We start from the raw sequence: 18,851 nt of genomic DNA, 5'->3' as shown, positions 1-18,851 counted from the left end.
CCGGTCGGGTGTAAAATCGAGTTGTTGTTCGACATTGGTCAATGTTCCCGAACAAGCTTTACGCTGATACCAAAGCTGCCGAGGCACAGTGTTCTGGCTTTCGACTGACGGATGTTATAGGAGAGGCAAATAGCGGATTTACAAACAGAGGGCCTATATAGATTAAACGGTACATAGATATATATTCATATAGTATTTCAGTCGAATGTGATACAGCGAATCGCTAATAAAGAGACAGACACTCACGAAAATGGATATTTTCGCACCGAAGGCGGCCCCCTGTGCTCATTGCTCATTCATCAGTCCGAACGAAAGTCGAGGCTTGATTCCTGTTGCGGACGGAAACCGATGTCATGACGGGCTCGAGAGAGGGTTATTTAGTCTACTCGCCTCGAGAGAACTTCTGTATACCCTCTCTGAATTCTCTGGGGAAATTTGAATGAATCCCACATCCGAAGTCCCGAGACGCATCTGTACGAAATTCTTTGACCCAGCAGAATCAGGTCGGATCGGGATCGAGCACAAGCGGATTGTTCGAAACTAATTCGTCCCACTCGGAATCCTTTGCTCAATGCTTCAGATTCAGAAATCCTCGAGCGCATCCGAAAGAGGACTTCGTTAGGGGGATGTCGTCGACAACGCTAGCGACAATGAGAGTGTTTGTTGTTCCCTCCAGAGTTTCCCTGGGAATTCATTCGAGCTCTGCTCATCACAGCAACCCATTACACTTCGGGCGATCCCCAAGCGAACCGTGCGATCCGAACTCGGCGCTCTCGCGAGTTTGTGACTGTCGGGACATCGAAAAGATCCGTGTCCCGAATCATCTCGGTGTGCTTCATTGCATGCATATCATGGAAGCACTCTGCACTGAGGCTCCTCGGGAGAGCACCAACGACTTCCTTCTCGCCTCAACCGCCGTGAGTGTTGACTCTATTTCTTTTCCGTGTCGGGCCGCCGCTTGAGACTGTCCATCACACAAGATGGAACAGAGCTCCAATGCAGTAAATCATGATTGCGGGACCTAATGGTGAGCACTCAGAGGTTTGACGCAGACGAGGAGATGCTTGGGGCAACCTTCGCGATTCTACGTTGATTCGACAAGCCTGACGAGTTTCGCCGTGTGAGGTACTTCGAGTGCACTTCTCCTTGGCAACTTTCCGGGGGACTGGGTCTTATCCGGGATGATTTGCTGGCGTTTTCGCTGGGGGGTCCTGGTTTGAGCGAAGGACTCCTCGGTCAAGTTCCGAGCGGTGGAATCTAGGTCGGAACTACGGACTTCCAACCCGACATGGGGATAATGAGATCTCCCATCAGATTGTATTTTGTGTTTCGATGGGTTCCACCCCCGATATCTTGGTCGGATCTTCGAGATCATATAGAGTTTCATGAGCTGAAAATAGATGATGGCATCCCTATTCTCCCGCGGAACGTCTCAGGGGTCTCAGAGCGATCTTCCCCGGATGTCGTCGTCTCTTGATCACAAGTGTCTCGGAACGCCAGCTCCTTCGTTACTTCCAAATCCAATCTACTGAGCGGCTTCCCGGACAAGGAAATACCACCGGATAGGAGGACCGGATGAGCCTAAGCCTTGAGCTCGGGAAGTCGGCATCCTTATCATACGACGCTCTGGACTCCCATAGACCTCCATAGCGTCAACCACAGATTAATGCCATGACAGCCACCCAAAGAATGGCAAGCTGTCATCCGTCTGCTTCAGCTGTGGAAGTTTCGAAACCGGCCATTTGGATTGTCAAGGGTTCTGATTGAGCCGGCTCTCGACCTGCCGCACTTGTCAATCATGGGATCCCGTCTACCTGCATCGCGGGATGCGATGGGAGAAGTCTCCAGAGAATCTCGCTACCTTTTCTTTGAGACTCGCCCCGTGCCCGTTGAGGGATGATGTTGGCGGAGAACGAGTTCAGGACGAATACTCGAAAGGAGTTCTAATCTGAAGCTCGGGACAATTCTCCCGGACAGCGCGCAAAACTCACAAATGCGGCCGCCGACGACCTCGCATCATTCATCAGCATCCATGCGAGTTCCAATCTATTTGCGGGAGAAGCATCTACTCCCGCGAGAGTCCGGTACTCTCTATCTGGACCGTGAATATTCTTCATGAGAGTTAAGATAAAATTTCGAAAACGAAGCTGCCTGTGATCTGGCTGGACCAACCGGAGACGAAGACCTGAGAACGCGGGGGAAAAACTCGAATTCTCTCACTACCCGGATCCAAGCCCCCTTCTTGCCCTAATGAACAGGGGGAAGGGAGTCGTTCATCCTTCGACAAAATCAACCCCCAGGAATTTGAGATACGAATGATTAGTTGCGCTCGGAGTCGATGATCGGCCTGCCTCCGTCCGGCGGAGAAAATACGAAGGCTGCTTCATGCCCGTCGAGGGACGCATCTATAGATTACCGAATGTCGCGTGAGTATTCCGAAGAAGGCTTCCGTCACGTTTGTCTCATGCACAAGATTCGCCCCCCGGCCTAAATTGGGAACATGCTCTATCCTAAAAAATGATCTCGATTCGCTCATCACCCCTTGCGGGCTATCTCCCGGCAACACCACCACAGATCCACAATCGACCGCCATATGGGGAGCGATAGAATCCTTCCGACCGTGTTTCGGAGGATTTGCCCATACATTTTTGGTTCAAGAACTCCTCTTCTGATCATACGGCCGCCGCCATGCAGATGTCGTACTACCTTCCATGGCCAGATTGGACTTTTCCGATATCCAATCTCTGTGAGCGGACCTCGATCTGGATCAGTGATTTTTAAGCATTTGAGTTCGGCAGCCCCTCCCATCGGGTAAGAGATAGGCTAAGGACGCCGCGAAGCATGCTCGGGATGGAGTCGAGATCGTTTTCCAATCTCCAAGAGAGAAATCAGGGCTCTCCAGGCAACCAGTGAAGCCCATCTTGTCGATGCGACCTGTCCAAGCCATACGGCCTTCATTTGACATGCCGAATGCGCTGAAGAATTTCAAAATTATGATCAGGATCGTCAACCAGCTTAGCCTCAGAATCACACTATATTATCGTACCAAATGCTTAAATTTATTCAAGTTCGACTTAAGTTAGACTAAAACCTGGTCGACGGAGACACATAGAATACCAACATGCCTGACAATTCCTTGTGTATGCGTTGGCGGCTCTTCGAATCTCTCGGAAACCTCACAGAGCTATTAATAATGCGAATAATTACATGGATAAGAACAGGAAAGGTCAATCGGAAAGCCGGGATCTTCAAATATAACACGAGGTGTCAATCGAGCGCTCCCCCTCAGTACCAAACTCGGAGGATTGGGTATGATGCTCGTGGAAAAATATCGAGGACTTTCTGTGAAAACTGCTAGAGTAGAGACACTAATGACTTCAAGACAGCCTCAGATCCGTGGTCTTGTTCGATCGGACCATATTAGAGAGGATACGTCGACGCTGCATGTGCAGACCTATATTCGTGGGTGTTCCATCCTTCCCCGGCAGACCTTCAGCACAAGTTTTGTCTGGTCCAGATATCGGTATGTTCATGCATGTTTCAGTTTCATGCGCGAAGAAGAAGTCCTCATCGGACGATGGTGGTGTCCATTGCCGCCGTCGGCGTTTCGTCAGTGGGAAGCTCCTGAGACACAAACAGTTGTGTAATAGGACGGTTTCGGATTATTCTATGGGAGTCCTCTCTGGGCAGCCGCGGCAGGGAATAGGTTCGCCATCAAGCCGATCCTGCTTTCGGGGAAACCGCTCCTGAGCCCATCCTCGGGCTCGTGAGAGTCTAACTAAGGTCTACGCATGCCAGCCGATATTCGGGGGCAACCCGGCAGCCAAAGAACAGGGGGAGTGCTCATCATCGGCTCCGAGAGTACACAATTAGCCGCGCCGCACGCACCTTCTGGCTCCATCGGCATCGCTCTCTACCACGATTATGGGCTTCTCGTCGGAGTGAGCGGCCTCTGAAGATTTCCTGTGGAGTAAATCATACTGAGGAACACATCAATGTCCGGCTTGGTTCCCCATAGGTATAGGATCGCTCGCCTGATTCATACGCGCAGATTAAAATAGAAATTGTCCAATAATAATTGACTGGGTTCGATTTCGTGGCGACTCGAGCGGGAAATCGTCGGGTGATCTCGTAGCGCTCTCCTAGCGGAGACTTACACAATCTCAGGCATCCTCCCCTCTCCGAACACAAGCGTCACGGGTCCTTCGATGTTGAACACGAAGTGAGAGTCGGAATTGCGGCTTGAATCCTTCCGCGTCCGCTTCCGTCGTCTTTTGGTAGGACGCCCGAAATCGAAGTCCGAATCGCTCGCCGCTCGCTTACGCCTCATGTTGCGCTTTTCTTGTATGATCGTTGAGACTGATTTGGTCGGTAGGAATAATTCATTCTCTTCCTCACACACTCTGTACACCAACCATTCTACAATTACTTCGACGTCCGACCAATCTCTGAGACCCATGATGGACGGAGCTGCGCTTGTTTTTCCAAGGCATCGAACGAACGTCACCGGTAGCGTCGGCTGCAGGATGTGTTTGAAGCGCGCAAAACGCGTGCGTTGGTTGCTGTGTCTCCACCCGAGTCGCTACGAACGCGTGGAACTCTTTTGCTGTTAGAATCATTTTCCATACGAGTATTTCGCTGACAGTCGCTCTTCTCACACTCAACACAGTAGGAGGGCCGGGGTTTCGAGTAATCTACGTTGTTTGCTCGGATTGCGTGAGAATATCCATCACAGAGCCTGTTCTTATCACGGAGAATACGGTGGGTGTTTGTGCTTCGCTGAAAAAGTCCATCAAAACCTTTCCGCCGAGGAATTATTTTCCACTCTGGAAGCTGCGGCTGATGGCACGATAAGCGCAGGCACTCTTAAATCCTGTTCGAAGGCGAGATACTCTCCTGTCCGCCCGAATCATTGATTCGTTCGTACCAGTCATCGGAACGGTCGGGAGTACTTACGGGAGCGTGCGGACTACTCGAGACGTGAATATCCCTCTCTAGAGGAAAGAACGCAGCTGGATGGAACTCTGTGTGATCGTTCGCGTCTCTCATGAATGCACTCTGGCGGAACTCTTCGTTAATGAAAATTCGAAAGATGGCGATCCGCCGCAGACTCTAATAATGCGGTGGTCGGGGGATTTCTGTTTGAACGACTGCGTAGCTCGTCGCTCGGAACGTGAAACAACGCAGACATTCCTGAAAGTGCTCAGGCAGTGATTCTAGCTTTTTTGTTTGGCGCCCCCTTCGCTCCAAAAAGAATATTGAGCGTCTCCCACGGCGCATTTTTTTCTTTCCAAGCGATGACATGATCTGAAATTTCGGAGTGGGGGGATGTTTGTCCCGTGGACGAGGATCACGACCAGAGGTTTCCTTCAAAAGCGTCTATTTTATTGTTCAGTCCTCCGAAGATGTCAAGTACTATTTACAGTTTCATAATGCGAAGACGGAAAACTCGTCTCGAAGTTCGCGTCTCGGTCTGTATCGACCCGCACAGAGTCTCGCATTCGATCTTCATTCAATAGAGTCTATCGTGAAATCCGTTTGTTGTTAGTTTACCTAGGGGAACGATATATACATTTATCTTACAACAGTGAATGGATGGTATGGCGGGGTCCCAAAACCCTTCAGATGACCCATTCGACCGGCGGGCATGCGGACCAACGACTTCGCTCGAAACTCCTCGGCTTGTCATGAACGGGCGGAAAGCGCACGGCAGTTCCCGATTGCACCACCACGAGATGTTCGGCTGGGTACAGCTGTTTTCGAAACTAGCCGTGTATTCAGTGGGATCCGGAGAGTCGAAACCTTTCCGAGAACTTTACAGATTGAGCGAGCGAGCGAGCACAGAGGATTCTGTCCAACTGTTCGTCAATGTCATTTGCAGTCTGCACCTCCGTTCAGTCACTGGAGCCTGGTGTTGATACGATACGGTACATACACGAAATTGCACTCCTAAATCACAGACTTGACACAATAGATCAGCCGGCATTTCCCCGCCCGATGCGACCGTGGACGATTCATCGTCCGTCCAATCGGAGAGCGGGAAACCTGGCGGGCTGTTTCCAGCTTTTCAAACCTCTCATTCAAGTAAGTCTCTCCGTGGCGACGGCGTAATCTCTTCTTTTTACATGTGGCTATTCTCAAAATGGCATTACGTCATGATCGATGGAAATTCCGAAAATGACCGCTCTGTTCCGAGCCAGACACCTGCTCCTCCTTATCCCGCGTTGTCGAATCCCTCCCTCCGCTAGAAAACGATATAATCTTCCTCTTGACTGCTGGACGTCAGAGGATGCGTTCGAATGTCGAGCCCAAGATCTCGTCGGACGGTGATAGCGCGGTGATCGGGAACGGAGAGGAATTCAGGGCAAAGAAACGACCTATGACGATCCTCCTATATGGCATTTAGAGGGCGATATATCAAACATGGGTTGCCAATTGAGCAGACTTGAATTGAGAGACATTTCGTCCGGCAGGGCTCGCCGTGATATATCTGAAAATCGAAATTTCCCAGCGTTAGAATCCTTATCTCCTCCCAATACCGTTGAGCTTTGCACCCTTAGCGCTCCCGGAGCCATAATCCTCGCGGGGTCGCGATTTTTGCCACGACCGAGATGGATGTCAAGGTTCAAATCGAGATTTTGGATTCATGAGACAGCTGCAGATCTGCCGGCCCGAGGACGACTTCCTGAGACAGATATTATGTACGACGGCTCGAATATTTCCGATACGGATGAGGGAGAACTTCGCCAAATTGAAGGCGTTCAATCCCACGCGGAAGATCCCCGCGTTCATTATCATGACAGCGCTCTCAAACCCACACCTCATGCGAATCGTTCTTCGATCACCGAGAGTGCTCCGGTGATATTTGCTCGGCATCAAAGTTCACCGGAACTCTTCACCGAGCTCCGAAAGCTTCTGTCTGGATGTACGAGCGACAGACCCGCAAGACGGGGCTGCCGTGGCAGCTAAAGACTCTGGCAAAAATGCACGATCAAACGAATACAAACCTCCTCTGCGCAACAGGACTCAGCGGCGGGTTCGCCTGTTGCTCCTGTTGCAAGGGCTTGCGATACGGCAACGTGGACGAAATGTACGCAGTTGCGGGCTGATTCTGCGGATGTGCTGTAGCCATACGCATTTGACTGCACGGTCGCGGCAGACTTCCGCACTCGCTCAGCGACAAAGACCTGTAATTATTTCAGGAAGCCCCACTTATTCGCTTGCCAACCGCTTCGCTGCCTACCCGTCACCCTCCCTATCGCTCTCTACGAGGCCGAGCTGCAGAAAGACGACATTCAGTCTCTGTTCGACTCGTTGGCCCGTCGCTCGCTCATGCTAGCCGCTTGTGCCGTGAGCCTTTGTCCTACATCGACGTGCCATGTAGAAGGATTCGATACGGCGGCGAAGGGCGCAGGCGAACGATCGACACGCTATCTATCTACGATATCCAATAAGGATCTTCCGTGCTAGTTGTCTCCGCGAACAAATTGGATTATAGCCGGCTTGGAACTTGTCGCCCGCTTCTATGGAATATCTCGAGGATAGTGATCAGACAGACCAGACTGAGCCGAGCGATTTTCGAATAATGACCTCGTAGCCGCTGCTGAACGTACGGAACAATTTGCACGGATTACTCCGTCCGAGTAAGCGAGCCGAAGCATTTGTTGGAGGCCCAGCCCGGCTATACAGTCCGCACGCGTGAGCTAAACTAATTTTGAAAGCAAATTAGAATATCACCCAACGCTTCGCTGTTTCGAAAGCAGGTGTTCTCACCCGACGGGTCCGGCCTTCGCATAATTCTGCAAATCCGCTTAAGGAGTCGTGTTTGCTGCGAGCGATTTATGAACGATTCGGCCCAGAACAGAGCTGAGACTCTCTCGTCAGATGACTATTGATTCGCATACTGAGAACGGAATGCTCGGAGAAAGGATCCTGGCCCGCCTGGCTCCGTTTTCGCAATCTACCCTACGGCGGAAGATCATCCGGAAGTCTTCGAAACGCGACGAGCCCGCTCTCCGGACGAGGATTCTCTCCGAAAGAAAAACCAAAACGTCGGCGTTGGAACAGCCTGATGAAAATTAGGTAGCGCAACAAAGCATGACTCGGAGTTTTGCAAGAGCGAACCGGAAACGGGCAGGAATTCCTTGAGCCGAATCGACGTCGGTAGCACGCTGTCAGAGGAAACGTCGCAAAACGTCAGAATGATCTCACTCATCACCGGAGATTACTCCCGGAGTCGTGATGCTTCCATCTTTTTGGTCGTCCCGCAAGCTGGATGTCCGACGGACTAACTCGGACAACGTGGGAGCTCAGCGCTCTCATTACCGAAACGAAGAGAAAAAACACAAGGAGAGACATTTGACTTCTTGAGGAACAAAAACGACATCGCCTTAATTGACATCGGATGGCTCGCCGAGCCAGGAAGTTCTCCGACGTCGAGGCTCGGCCTCGAAATTCCTCGAGGAATTTTCATCTCAATTAATAGTTTGCAGCGGACTGGCCGCTGATTCTCGTTACCTCGGCCGAGCAGCGCGCCGCATTAGAGGACAGCGGTGCTCGTTCCGGATGATTTCGCAGAACAGGGTTCCGTCGCGCATTGAAACTCATGGGCAGCGACAGAAATTTTTGTCTTGAGGCGAGCTTTCCAGCAATCAGAAACCTCAGGCGACTCCAGCGTTCCCGCACCTTGCGCTCTCCGTGAGCGCCTCGGAAGCGACGCTGGTGGCCCAGCGCACGCATGTGCGACACCGTTCCTCTCGATGAAATGTTGGCGCGGGAAAAAAAATGTTCGGTCTGATTTCGATCTGGAATTCGAATAAAGCTCGGACGAGACATCTTTCCCGGGCGGGAAAAGACCGATTTTCCCGGCGACCACAACGGTGTTCATCTCCGCCCACCTCCCTGAATGGGATTCGTGGAGCGTTCGGCAATCCACGAAATTACCCACAGAGTTCGTGGAAAGATGAACCCCTCCTCGGAAGCTAACGATGGGGGAACACCAAGAACCCGTGTCGGGAAAAGTGTCGAGTCACCACGCTTAATTCATACTTCATCGGATCGCGAGCCGCTCCGAGTCGACTCGACACGAGTTCACTGAAGGTCGCGTAATCTCGGTGGTCAGAGTGGAAGCAAAAGTAATTGCCCTGGTCGACATATCCGCGACTTCACGGAGGAGCACCCCGGTGGAGTCTTCCGTTCGAGAGTCGCCATGTGTACTCGCATCGGATTCGCGAGCGAGCCACGAAGTCTCCCGAGGCCGAGACTGAGGGCGCCGTGAGAGTCGCGGAATGCTCGCTGAGTTTCCGGAGGGAATTCCCCGACTAGGAGATCACAAGGAATCGCTTCCCGATCGGAGCGGGCGCTCCTCCTCCGGACACTGGGGAACGCCTCAGCGTTCAATTCCGGCAGTCTCAACGCGTAGGAAAATAGTATACGAGACGTGCTTCTACGAAGTGTCCGTCAGATAATAATCGAGTGGATCTTCCGCGGGAAAGAGACAGGCGCTGGACTTATGCCTACGCTAATCGGATTCGGACTATGTTCGCTTCGGCAAAGGCAAGCATCTCCGCCCGCCTGCCGGACCACCTGTCTCATTGGTCGAGCTCCTTCGTCCGATCAAACTCGATCCGAACGAGCTCCTCTCAAGCAGTTAGAAAAGTTATCTTACTCACGCATGGTTGGGATCGGGTGCATATTGAGGCAGCATCAGCGCGGCGCTCAAACCGCCCGTCGCGTATAACGAGTTGTTGGTCATCACCGGCATGTGGTGAAGTTGCAACTGTCCTCCCCCTCCGACGACACCTATTCCCCCCGGATGATGGTGATGCACAGGAGACATGCCATTATGCACCGGCGACAGAGGCGGTAACGATTGCAACGGGACCATGGCACCGTAATCGCTATTCGTGCTCATGTAATCGGCCACAGGAGGGGGAGGAGGAGGTTTTAATCCGTAAGTGTTCAGCGGAGGCTGTTGTTGTTGAGCCAGCTGGATATGCGGCCCGCTCGGCAGATGCGGGGGCGGCGACGACTGCGTATGGTTATGCTGTTGGCACTCCTGAGGAAGATGGGGAGGATCGGTGGGTTTTTTGTCTAGAAACGTCCCGCTATTCGAAACCAGACACGCACACAGACGGCCAGCCAGCCACACACACAAAGAACTCATCAATGATGATAATGGACGGGATCGGGAAAGGGAAGGGGGAAGGAGGGGGGGGGGGGAAACACGACCGAGCGTCTGTCGTTGTTAGCCGTCGTTGTTGTTGTTCGCTTCCTTGTTATCCGCTCCTGCTGCCTCGTGACCAACAAACAAAGATGAACGGGGTGGAGATAAGAACCGATAAGAGACCGAGAGCCTCACGAGGAGCGACGACACGTATGACAGTAGGTGGCAGGATGCGATAAACGACTAGTTATGAGGGGAGTGGGGGCGGGAGTCACCCGTGCCAGAGGGAGAACCATCGGAACGACGATAGAGGAGGAGATGGGAGAGGAGCTGGGAGACGAAGCCTCTGAGTGGGGAACTGGAGACGGCTCTGGACAATTATCGCCAGACAGACCACTCAATGAGGAGGCTCGAGGAAGGCACGCCGGCTGAGGGAAGTTGGGCATGAGGAAAGGAAGCCATGTTTGCGGCGGATGGGGACGCTCGCTGGACTGGTTAGATGGTTGGAAGGAGCCTAATGATCCTCCAGCGGCCGGCGCCACCGTTGTCGGAGATGTCGTCCACTTACGGGTTTGACCGGAATGCTTTGATAGGGAGCCGGAGCGTAGTCGTTGAGCCGTTTGTACGGTGGGAGTGTCGTGGTGTCTGGGGGACCCCGCTGTCCCACGAGTTGTCCATGGCGGTGTGCTGCGGTGAGATGTTCTCGGTGTTCGAGAGTGACGACGCCGTCCTAATTTCAACCTTGATATCGGATTCACCTCCAGACGAGCTATTATCCTTGTCGGACATCAACGCGCCGCCGTTCGATAGCGGTTTATTCGGCATGGTCTCTTTGAAGTCTGAAATCGGAGCGGTGACGAGTTTGAACGCAGATGCCGAGTTGAAGAGCCGGAGGGAAGAGAGAAACGCATGAACGATTAGCTATGGAGATTTCGAACTCCGCGACGGAGGGACGCTCCTGCAGCGTGAGATCGCTACCATTGGGGAGATTTGCGTCGATGCCACCGCACGACTCCCACGAAGCCTCTCGGAGCTCCTTCACTCGAGGAGTCTAATTTGAGCCCCGAGGCAATAAAAGTTGATCGGTAGCCCGCGAGTATAATCGATTAACGTTATCTATCCCATCGGTGGAATTCTTGCTCTAAAGTGGGCTTGAGGGATTATTTGCCGTCGACGTCAAATAGAGAAAGTCGAATCGAACTCACCTTCGGGCGGGGACCTCTTCTTGAGGCACACCGTCATGAGCACCGCGAATAGAACGACGAAAACCGCAACGATCGCCGCCCCGAACATTAACATTGTCGTTGCTATGCTGTCACGGAGCAACGTTATGACGAGCGAGTGCTCGCCGTACACGTTCGACACCGAGCAGTTATATTCGCCGAAATCGCTCGCCGAGGCCCTTTCGATGACGAGCACGTTGTTTTCACCGCTCGGAAGGCTCTCCCGCGATATGCTGTAACCCCGAATTTTCTCGGTGTCGATGAGCATGCCGTCCTTAAACCATTGCACCTTCGTCGCCGGAGGAACGGCCTGAATGAGACAATGGACCCTCGCCTCGGCTCCTTCAGTGGCGTATTGCAGGGCGGGTGATTCGACCTTCGGCGCTCCCTTGATGTAGACATGGTAGTCGTGGGTGATATCCTGGAACAAGAAGAAGACAAGTCGATCAGCGGGGGTGTCGCGCATAACAATTGGCCACGGTCGCTGGCTAGGTCGACGTCGTCGACGTCGTTTTCGCCGCCTTCTCGTTGGCAACGCCGGTGACCTTGTTGCCATCGCTGCCGCCGGTGTCAGAAACAGCCTCAAAGCTCTTTAAGCCGAGCTAACCTAAGCGCAACCGCCGTCGGTGACGTCAGCGTTTACCTAATACTCGGGTTTTTCCTGCCGGACGCCAGAAGCGAAGACACGGACCGATGCTCATAAATAAGCTCGGAAGGGGCATGGAATCAGGAAATCGAAGTTTCCACCGATAGAAAGAAGATTCTCAGCGGGGGGCAGCGGTCGAAGAAGTTAAAACCCATTCAAGAACTACATGAGTACCAACATCTAAAAATTGAGTCTTTCCTTCTGGTCTAAGAATAAGGGGGACGTGGATGAACGCATTCGATGCATCGCCACTTACAGGGAATCCTTGAACCGAAGCTCGACAGGTGTAGACTCCCACATCCGCGGACGTCATTTCCCTTATGACATACACTTGCTGTCTTCCAAGCACCGTTGAGGATCCTCCGCGCGTCCACATGATTTCCGGCTTCGGATTGCTATCAACATCGCAGCTGATCGCCACTTCGGTGCCTGAAAATACGATATCAACTTTAGCGCAGTTTCTCCCGTTTTTTTCCGCGAGAGTCGTCGTCGCGGCTCTCCAGCGCAGATCTCTTTCGCAATCTGCTCGGTTCGGCGCTCTCTTTTGACTGAGCCTGGATCGGCTCCGAACGTTCCGGTCGACTCAGGCCTTTCTCGAGTTTTTCCCCAGCAAGCCACTAAAGCAGCTTTTCTTTTTCTTTAAGTGCCATTAATCAACCACGAACTACATTCATTCACACTAGCGGCGGCGCGCTCACTTTCCTTACCATCACCACGAAGGAAAGGGTGAGGCGCGCCAACAGCTGCTCGAGTGAATGAAATATTGAAAATTTCTCCCCGCTTCCGCTCGTCACGGCGCTCATCCGCCCGCTAGCTTCTGAGACCTCTTTCGCTGCCTTATCTACTAAATACGGGGGAGCAGCAGAAGCAGCGGCGGCGGCGACGACGACGGCACTTTTCCAACGCACTCGCTTCGAACGCCGTACACGCGAACTGCCATCGGCTGAATATCTCCTCTTCTCCTGTTTTCAGTCTCCATTGTCGTCGGTTGTCGACTCCGTCGCTCTGGTATCGGTGCTCGTTGTCAGCGGCCGTATCTGAGCTGGCTCAGTTGACGTACATGCATGCGAGTATTTATTTTGTATAACGAGCGAGCGGGCGGGCGCATCGAAAATGACACGCAAAAGCGACACACCTACAGACACGATCCAGCCGTAGGGGCACGTCGCATGTGTCGACGCATTCATACGTATGTAGTCGTTCGTAGCTAATACTCACCGATTTGAGCCATGACAGGCTTATCGTTTGCTTTGAACTGGGGCTTGTAAATGACGTTTACAGTGACGTTGGCCCGGCTCAGTCCGACCGAATTGTGGGCTTCGCATGATATCACATCACCGTTGTCTTTGCGAGTGAGTTTGCTCAATTCGACGTAATTTTGAGTTTCGTCGACCTTCATGGGCTCGTCGTTCCGGTACCAATTCACGGCGGCGGGTGGGGGATTCGCGGAAACTTTACACTCGAATCGGACCGTGTCGAACTCATGGATCTCTTTTCTGCTCGGCGTCAGCGTGATCTCGGGAGCATCTGGAAACGATATATCAGAGAGAAAAAGAGAGAAAACTTTAGACGTCGTTCCGTGAGCCAGGATCCACTCAGAAAGACTTCTGCTCCTCCTCTTCCTCCATCGCCCGGCTACTTTGTTCCATGAGATTTTGGTTTATGAGCCGCGGAAGCGGCCGGCGACGGCGATGGGCGTGGGAGCCTGATCCCGAAGGACAGGAAGTCATACTTTTGCTCCTTTTCACGCCGATGCCGCCGCAGCCATGCCAACAGCTTTAGCCCGACTGGGGAACCTTCACCGAGAACCAGTATAGTCAGCAACAAATCGGGACCATGGAATCTGCTCTCCTTTTCAATGGGATGGAGGGAAATGTCCCGAAGTTCCATTGTTTACGATTTCCCCTTTTCCCGTCGTTTTCTCTCCTGATTTCTTGGTCGTTCGGAACTCACATTGAACCTGAACAAGGATCGAGCTGAGAAGCGGTTGTTTGAGAGCACGATTCTCCGCCTTGCAGGTGAGCCTTCGCTGGTCCAACTCTTTGCGGGCCACAAAGGACCACGTCAGCTCAGAATTCTCTCTTTTGTTGTCCTTCGCAGGAGATCTCTTCGAGGTCACTCCTAGAAGAGTGGGAGAAGAAATTTCATTTTTAGATTGGAACCAGTTGGAACCGAACCTTAAATACCTCTTCTGGATTTCTTGTGCACCGGTCCAAGTCTGAGGGCTCTGAGTCTGAACTAGAGACCTCTTGAGGGCTCGCACTCAGAGCCACTGCTTGCGTTCCTCTCAGTTTTTTTCCCCCAGTTTTCCCTGATCTCTTCTATTTATCGCCATCACATCAGGATCTATTGAGGTCAGACCGAAACCATTCCATTTTTCCACGTCTTCAATGTTCCTCCGAGCGTTTCTCAACAAAGCGCTAATATTCCATTGTTCCTTCCACGCGTTAGGGATATTGAGTCGGAAAATCCAAGGAGAGCCTACCTGACGTTACGGTGTTTCCGTCTCCATCAATCCAGTACATGTCAGCGGCTGGTTTCCCTCCTAAAGACTCGCATTTTAAACTGACGGTCTCGCCGGCGCGCAGAGAGATGTTAGCTCCTTGGAGGATTTTGGGCGGATTTGGAGGAGCTGAAACAGTGCGTTTTAGTGATCCATCTTTCCGTCCGGGCAGGACCCGCCCGACAGAGTAGGACCTAGATCTAGCTGTCAAGGTCTTCGCGACTAGAAAGTTCCCTTGAAGCAAAGACTGCTCGTACCCTTCGCGGGAGACGATTCTCTACTCCAGGCAGACGGCGAAAGACTATATTCTTCGATTCAAGAGTATAGGTACGTCGATTCCTTGTTTCCTCACCATAAACGGTAAACTGAGCTTTGTGTGAGCGAATGCCCTTTATGCCCTCAACGGCTCCAACCTGGCATTGGAACTCCGCGTCGTCCTCAAGGGCCACTGAGCTGATTTGTAGCGAATAATCTCCTTCGTCGTCCGTTCCTATCATCTGATATCTCGGGAAGCCGCTCAGGTTACGGTTGGTCCCCAAACCGAAACCGTCCTTCGTCCACTGGAGAACTCCCACCTTGTCGGTTACTCGGCATGGTAAAACGACCGTGTCGCCGACTATCGCGGTCCGGGCCGTCGGATGTATTGCGAACTGTTGCTGACGTCGGACCGGTTCTTGTGTGCCTGAATGAATTCGTATTCGGATACTTCGTAAATAGGGAAAAAGAAGCCTCAAGCCGGAATTCCTGGAAGGCGCAGGTTCCCTTCGGCATTTCCCTCCGGGAAACCGATGCTATGCCGGGAATCTGCGACGCGATACTCACGTTGCGAAAAAGCTGCTGTGATCAGAGCGAGGTAGATCATCAAGCGATACGCTGTCGCGTGGCTTGACATGCTGATGTTCGTAAGATGTATCGCAGCTCCCAGCAAGATGCAGGAAGTCACTCAGGAATCATCGCAAAGAGTCTGTAACGGACCAAGGACAAGATTAAGAAACGAAGCCTTTATGCTCGCAAAACAGCTTGACACGGAACGTTAGGGTGACTGCCTGTCTCATTCGAATTCTTTTCCCTCTTCTAGGAGAACTCCTCTTCTTTCCGTCTATTTCGCTCGCTGTCCCCTGCCAGCAGTCTCCCGCACGAGCCTCTCGTCTGAGGGCCCATCCGTTCCGGTTTTCGGTCCGTCTATGGCACCAGCCGCAGAGCCGAACGAGCTACTTCTGCAACTCGCGAGGAGGGGGCGAAGAATGCGAGAGGACTCCGTATCTCTCGCCGGTACCTAATAAGAGTAATGACTAAAAGTCGAGACACAAAACAAATTGGAGCTTCTCCTGGAGCGCGACGCGCGGTCGGGCTCCTGGAAAGAGGAGCTACACTCGCGAAGCAATCTGGAACAGTTCAAGTTTTGTACGGGCAAGACGAGCCGCCTCGCATCTCCAAACTCCTACAGCTCCCAGACGTCCCCGAAGTGTGTCCAACTCGCTCCCGAGTCCGAGCTCGCTTCCGACTCACTCTTGCTTGAAATACTCGGAGCTTAGAGAGCGCTCGCGGTTCCCGAACTTTCAGACGAACGTCCACTTCCGAATCACGTGATCAACGGAACGTTAAGCAGAAGTTCGCAGGAATTTTTGTCAAGCTCCTTTTCCGATCTCATTTCCGTAGGAGCTCTAATCCCCCCGTCTCTACGACGTCCCCCTTTATAACAATGGGAGCGCTTGAATTTTCGAGCTCTTCTCCAGAAGCCTCCGAAGCCGCGGAGTATTTGCGACAAGGCAGAAGCTCCGGCTTTTTGTAGTTCCATGAAATTATGTCGACCGCAATGGAAACAAATGAAAGACGCGATGGAGCCTGAACTCCGAGTGAGAACGAGCGGAGCAGACGGGAATCCTCCAGGGGAGCTTGCTCACTCATTCGTTCGGTTGGGCGCTCCGTCAGCCAGTCGAGCGGGCGTGCGCGCTCGCTGTAGGTAGACGTATTTTTAGACTGCCAGCGGTGAAGTCGAACGAACGAACGACGGACGGACGCGAGCTGAAGATGAACGACAGCGCGAGGAACCGATGTTCGAGGAGAAAGTCTACGGAGCCGTCCAACACCCAGCGGACCTGCCGTCACTCAGACCAGCTCGCCGCAGTTGCGTTTTTGTATCGAACCGATGCATAACGGGAATTCTTCGCTTCGGCGAGTACGGGAACTACCGTCGAGCAGAATATCTCCAACGATTCCGCGATACGACAAGCGGCAACGCCGAAATACGACGCGGCATTCGTGGCTCGACCTCCATTCGTACCCTGCGATTTGGTATCGTAATGGAACGACGTGAAATAGGAGGTGCTCGACAGGGATGGGCTTCCTCGAAGGATTTGCGAGACACCGGGGCTCTCTCGTTGGCGGCTCATGTTGACTGCCGAGCTCGAAAGCCTCTGTCGAAATCGCCATCGAGTCGTCATTAACGCCTTGATGGCAAAGCAGAACCGGAAGCAGCGCTACTCGCGCATCGCTATGTTAGGAATTGACTGCCGGCCGAATGAGCTCGCTCGTCGGTGGCAAGATCAAGCCAACCCTTGCTCTGCTGTCCTCCTGCGCGGTTCGTGGCCCTGGAGGCGGGGACGCCCGCGCATCACATCGGGGAGAGCAGGGGGAAGGGGCCCGGGGTTACTTTAGAATTCGGTTGGGCGTTTCGCTTGCCTGTCACGTTGACAAAACAAACCGGTTTGCCTTCGGGCCCTATTCGCGGTCGTTCGCTCACTCGTCGAATTGCCGCGACTGCGCGCACTCGAGCAGCGGCTGGAAATGATTCGCGCACATGAACTCTTCGTTGTACGGAAACTGCTAGATAACAACGGCCAATCGACCCAAGAACCACGAATGATTTCCCAGGTCCAAAAAGGCAAAATCTTAGCTCGTGATCAAACCCATCGGGACGGAAAAGCACTTGGGAAGGAGCTCAGGAGGAAATGTCGGTCAGTGTACGCCAGTCCGGGAGATAGTTCACTCCGCCAGGCAACGCAGCATTCGATGCGCGAAAACTTTGAATATCACGATCGGAACGATTCCCGCAGAGCGAGTAGAAATAGAGATAATTAGTTTAATTATTGTGGAGAGAGCAGATCGCGTCACAGGACATGTTCGGGGTCCTTGCAGTTGAGTTCTCGCAGAACTCTTCATCTGGTTTCGGTTCTGGTCCGAAGGACGCGGAGGGAGACCAGGAAGTGGAGCGGGGGTTCCGGGGAAGGAGTTGGGAAGACAAGCAGAACAGGCGGACATAAAGGAGTTGGGAAATTGGAGCAAGGAGCGACTGCTGACAAATCTCTCCTGGCTGTTGGCAAAAGCACTATAAGTTTCGTGGTGTCCGAACTCTGCGTGCTTCCTCATCAGTAGTCTCGGAATGGAACGTTTTCGCCGTTTTCGCGTGTCGCGAGTCGAGATTCTTGCCCCTCGACTCCTGGTCGTGATTTTTCATCTGAAACCCCCTTGCATTTTTTGCCATTCTCGCTCCGAAGAGCTGTCATGTACAATTTCGTGCGAAAGCGATTTGTTCAGACTTCTACCCGCAGCTTGAGATTGCTCCCGTGTTGTCGGAAGGGAACCCGGGACGAAAAACTGTATTCTTTGCTTTCCGTCAGACTTTTCCGAGAGCGGAAGCTCCGGACACTAGCAATATAGGAATCCGAAATTCATAATCGATTTCCGTGCTCGACTTTCGAATTTCGCCGGTGCTTGCACGAAATACCGAACGAGGACAAGGGGCGGTCAAGAGGTAGCGGGTCGCCGAAGCGGACCGCTGAGCCATGCACATCGAGCCCTGTCCAGCGAGAGTTCGGAGTTCGTCCGGTGCGATGCTCTCTCTCGAGAGCGACCCAATCGATGCCGGTACGGAATTCCCTTTTCGGCTCTCTGTTCTTGTTATTGTTGTTGTTGCGTTCTCTGCAGTTACTCTTCCCCTCTGCCAGACCTGATTAATCCGATCGGGAACGCCCGCAGTATCTTCCTCCACTCCTTGTCCTACGCGCCCCTCCAGATAGCATCGGAGCTCTTTCGGGGGCGAAGTCATTCCTGCAGAGCTCCACTTCCACAGGAACGATCACGGTCGCGACCGGACTAGAGACGCGTTCAGGAGACAGCGAATTCGGATCGGTCGAATAAAAGTCGACGACTCGATCGCAGAATCCCAGGACCGAAGTCAGAGTTCGAAAGAGACGCCGGGAATAAAGCACGGAATTCCGCTGGAAAAAGCGAAAATTCATCTGACTGTTGATCCGATCTTTCCGAACTCGGAACGACAATATCGGTCCCAACAAAGAACAGACCTTGACGACG

General features: G+C 52.8%; 1 protein-coding gene across 1 annotated transcript in view; it reads right to left on the bottom strand.

Moving 5' to 3' along the window:
* Positions 1-6,417: 6,417 nt before the first annotated feature.
* The window catches only part of LOC100903702 (irregular chiasm C-roughest protein), a 49,212-nt gene continuing 36,778 nt past the window's right edge, over positions 6,418-18,851 (bottom strand). The window contains 12 exon segments of the mRNA XM_003743372.2: positions 6,418-6,490; positions 7,008-7,211; positions 9,672-10,057; positions 10,734-10,819; positions 10,822-11,004; positions 11,371-11,809; positions 12,291-12,463; positions 13,253-13,561; positions 13,988-14,155; positions 14,520-14,666; positions 14,890-15,219; positions 15,360-15,501. Of these exon segments, the coding sequence (XP_003743420.2) occupies positions 6,418-6,490; positions 7,008-7,211; positions 9,672-10,057; positions 10,734-10,819; positions 10,822-11,004; positions 11,371-11,809; positions 12,291-12,463; positions 13,253-13,561; positions 13,988-14,155; positions 14,520-14,666; positions 14,890-15,219; positions 15,360-15,429 (2,568 nt within the window). The 5' untranslated portion in view covers positions 15,430-15,501.

Source organism: Galendromus occidentalis, unplaced genomic scaffold, assembly GCF_000255335.2.
Source record: "Galendromus occidentalis unplaced genomic scaffold, Mocc_1.1 scf7180000077442, whole genome shotgun sequence".
In the NCBI taxonomy this organism is placed as follows: domain Eukaryota; kingdom Metazoa; phylum Arthropoda; class Arachnida; order Mesostigmata; family Phytoseiidae; genus Galendromus; species Galendromus occidentalis.
Note: the sequence above shows the minus strand (reverse complement) of the source record. Positions and strands in the feature narration are given on the sequence as shown.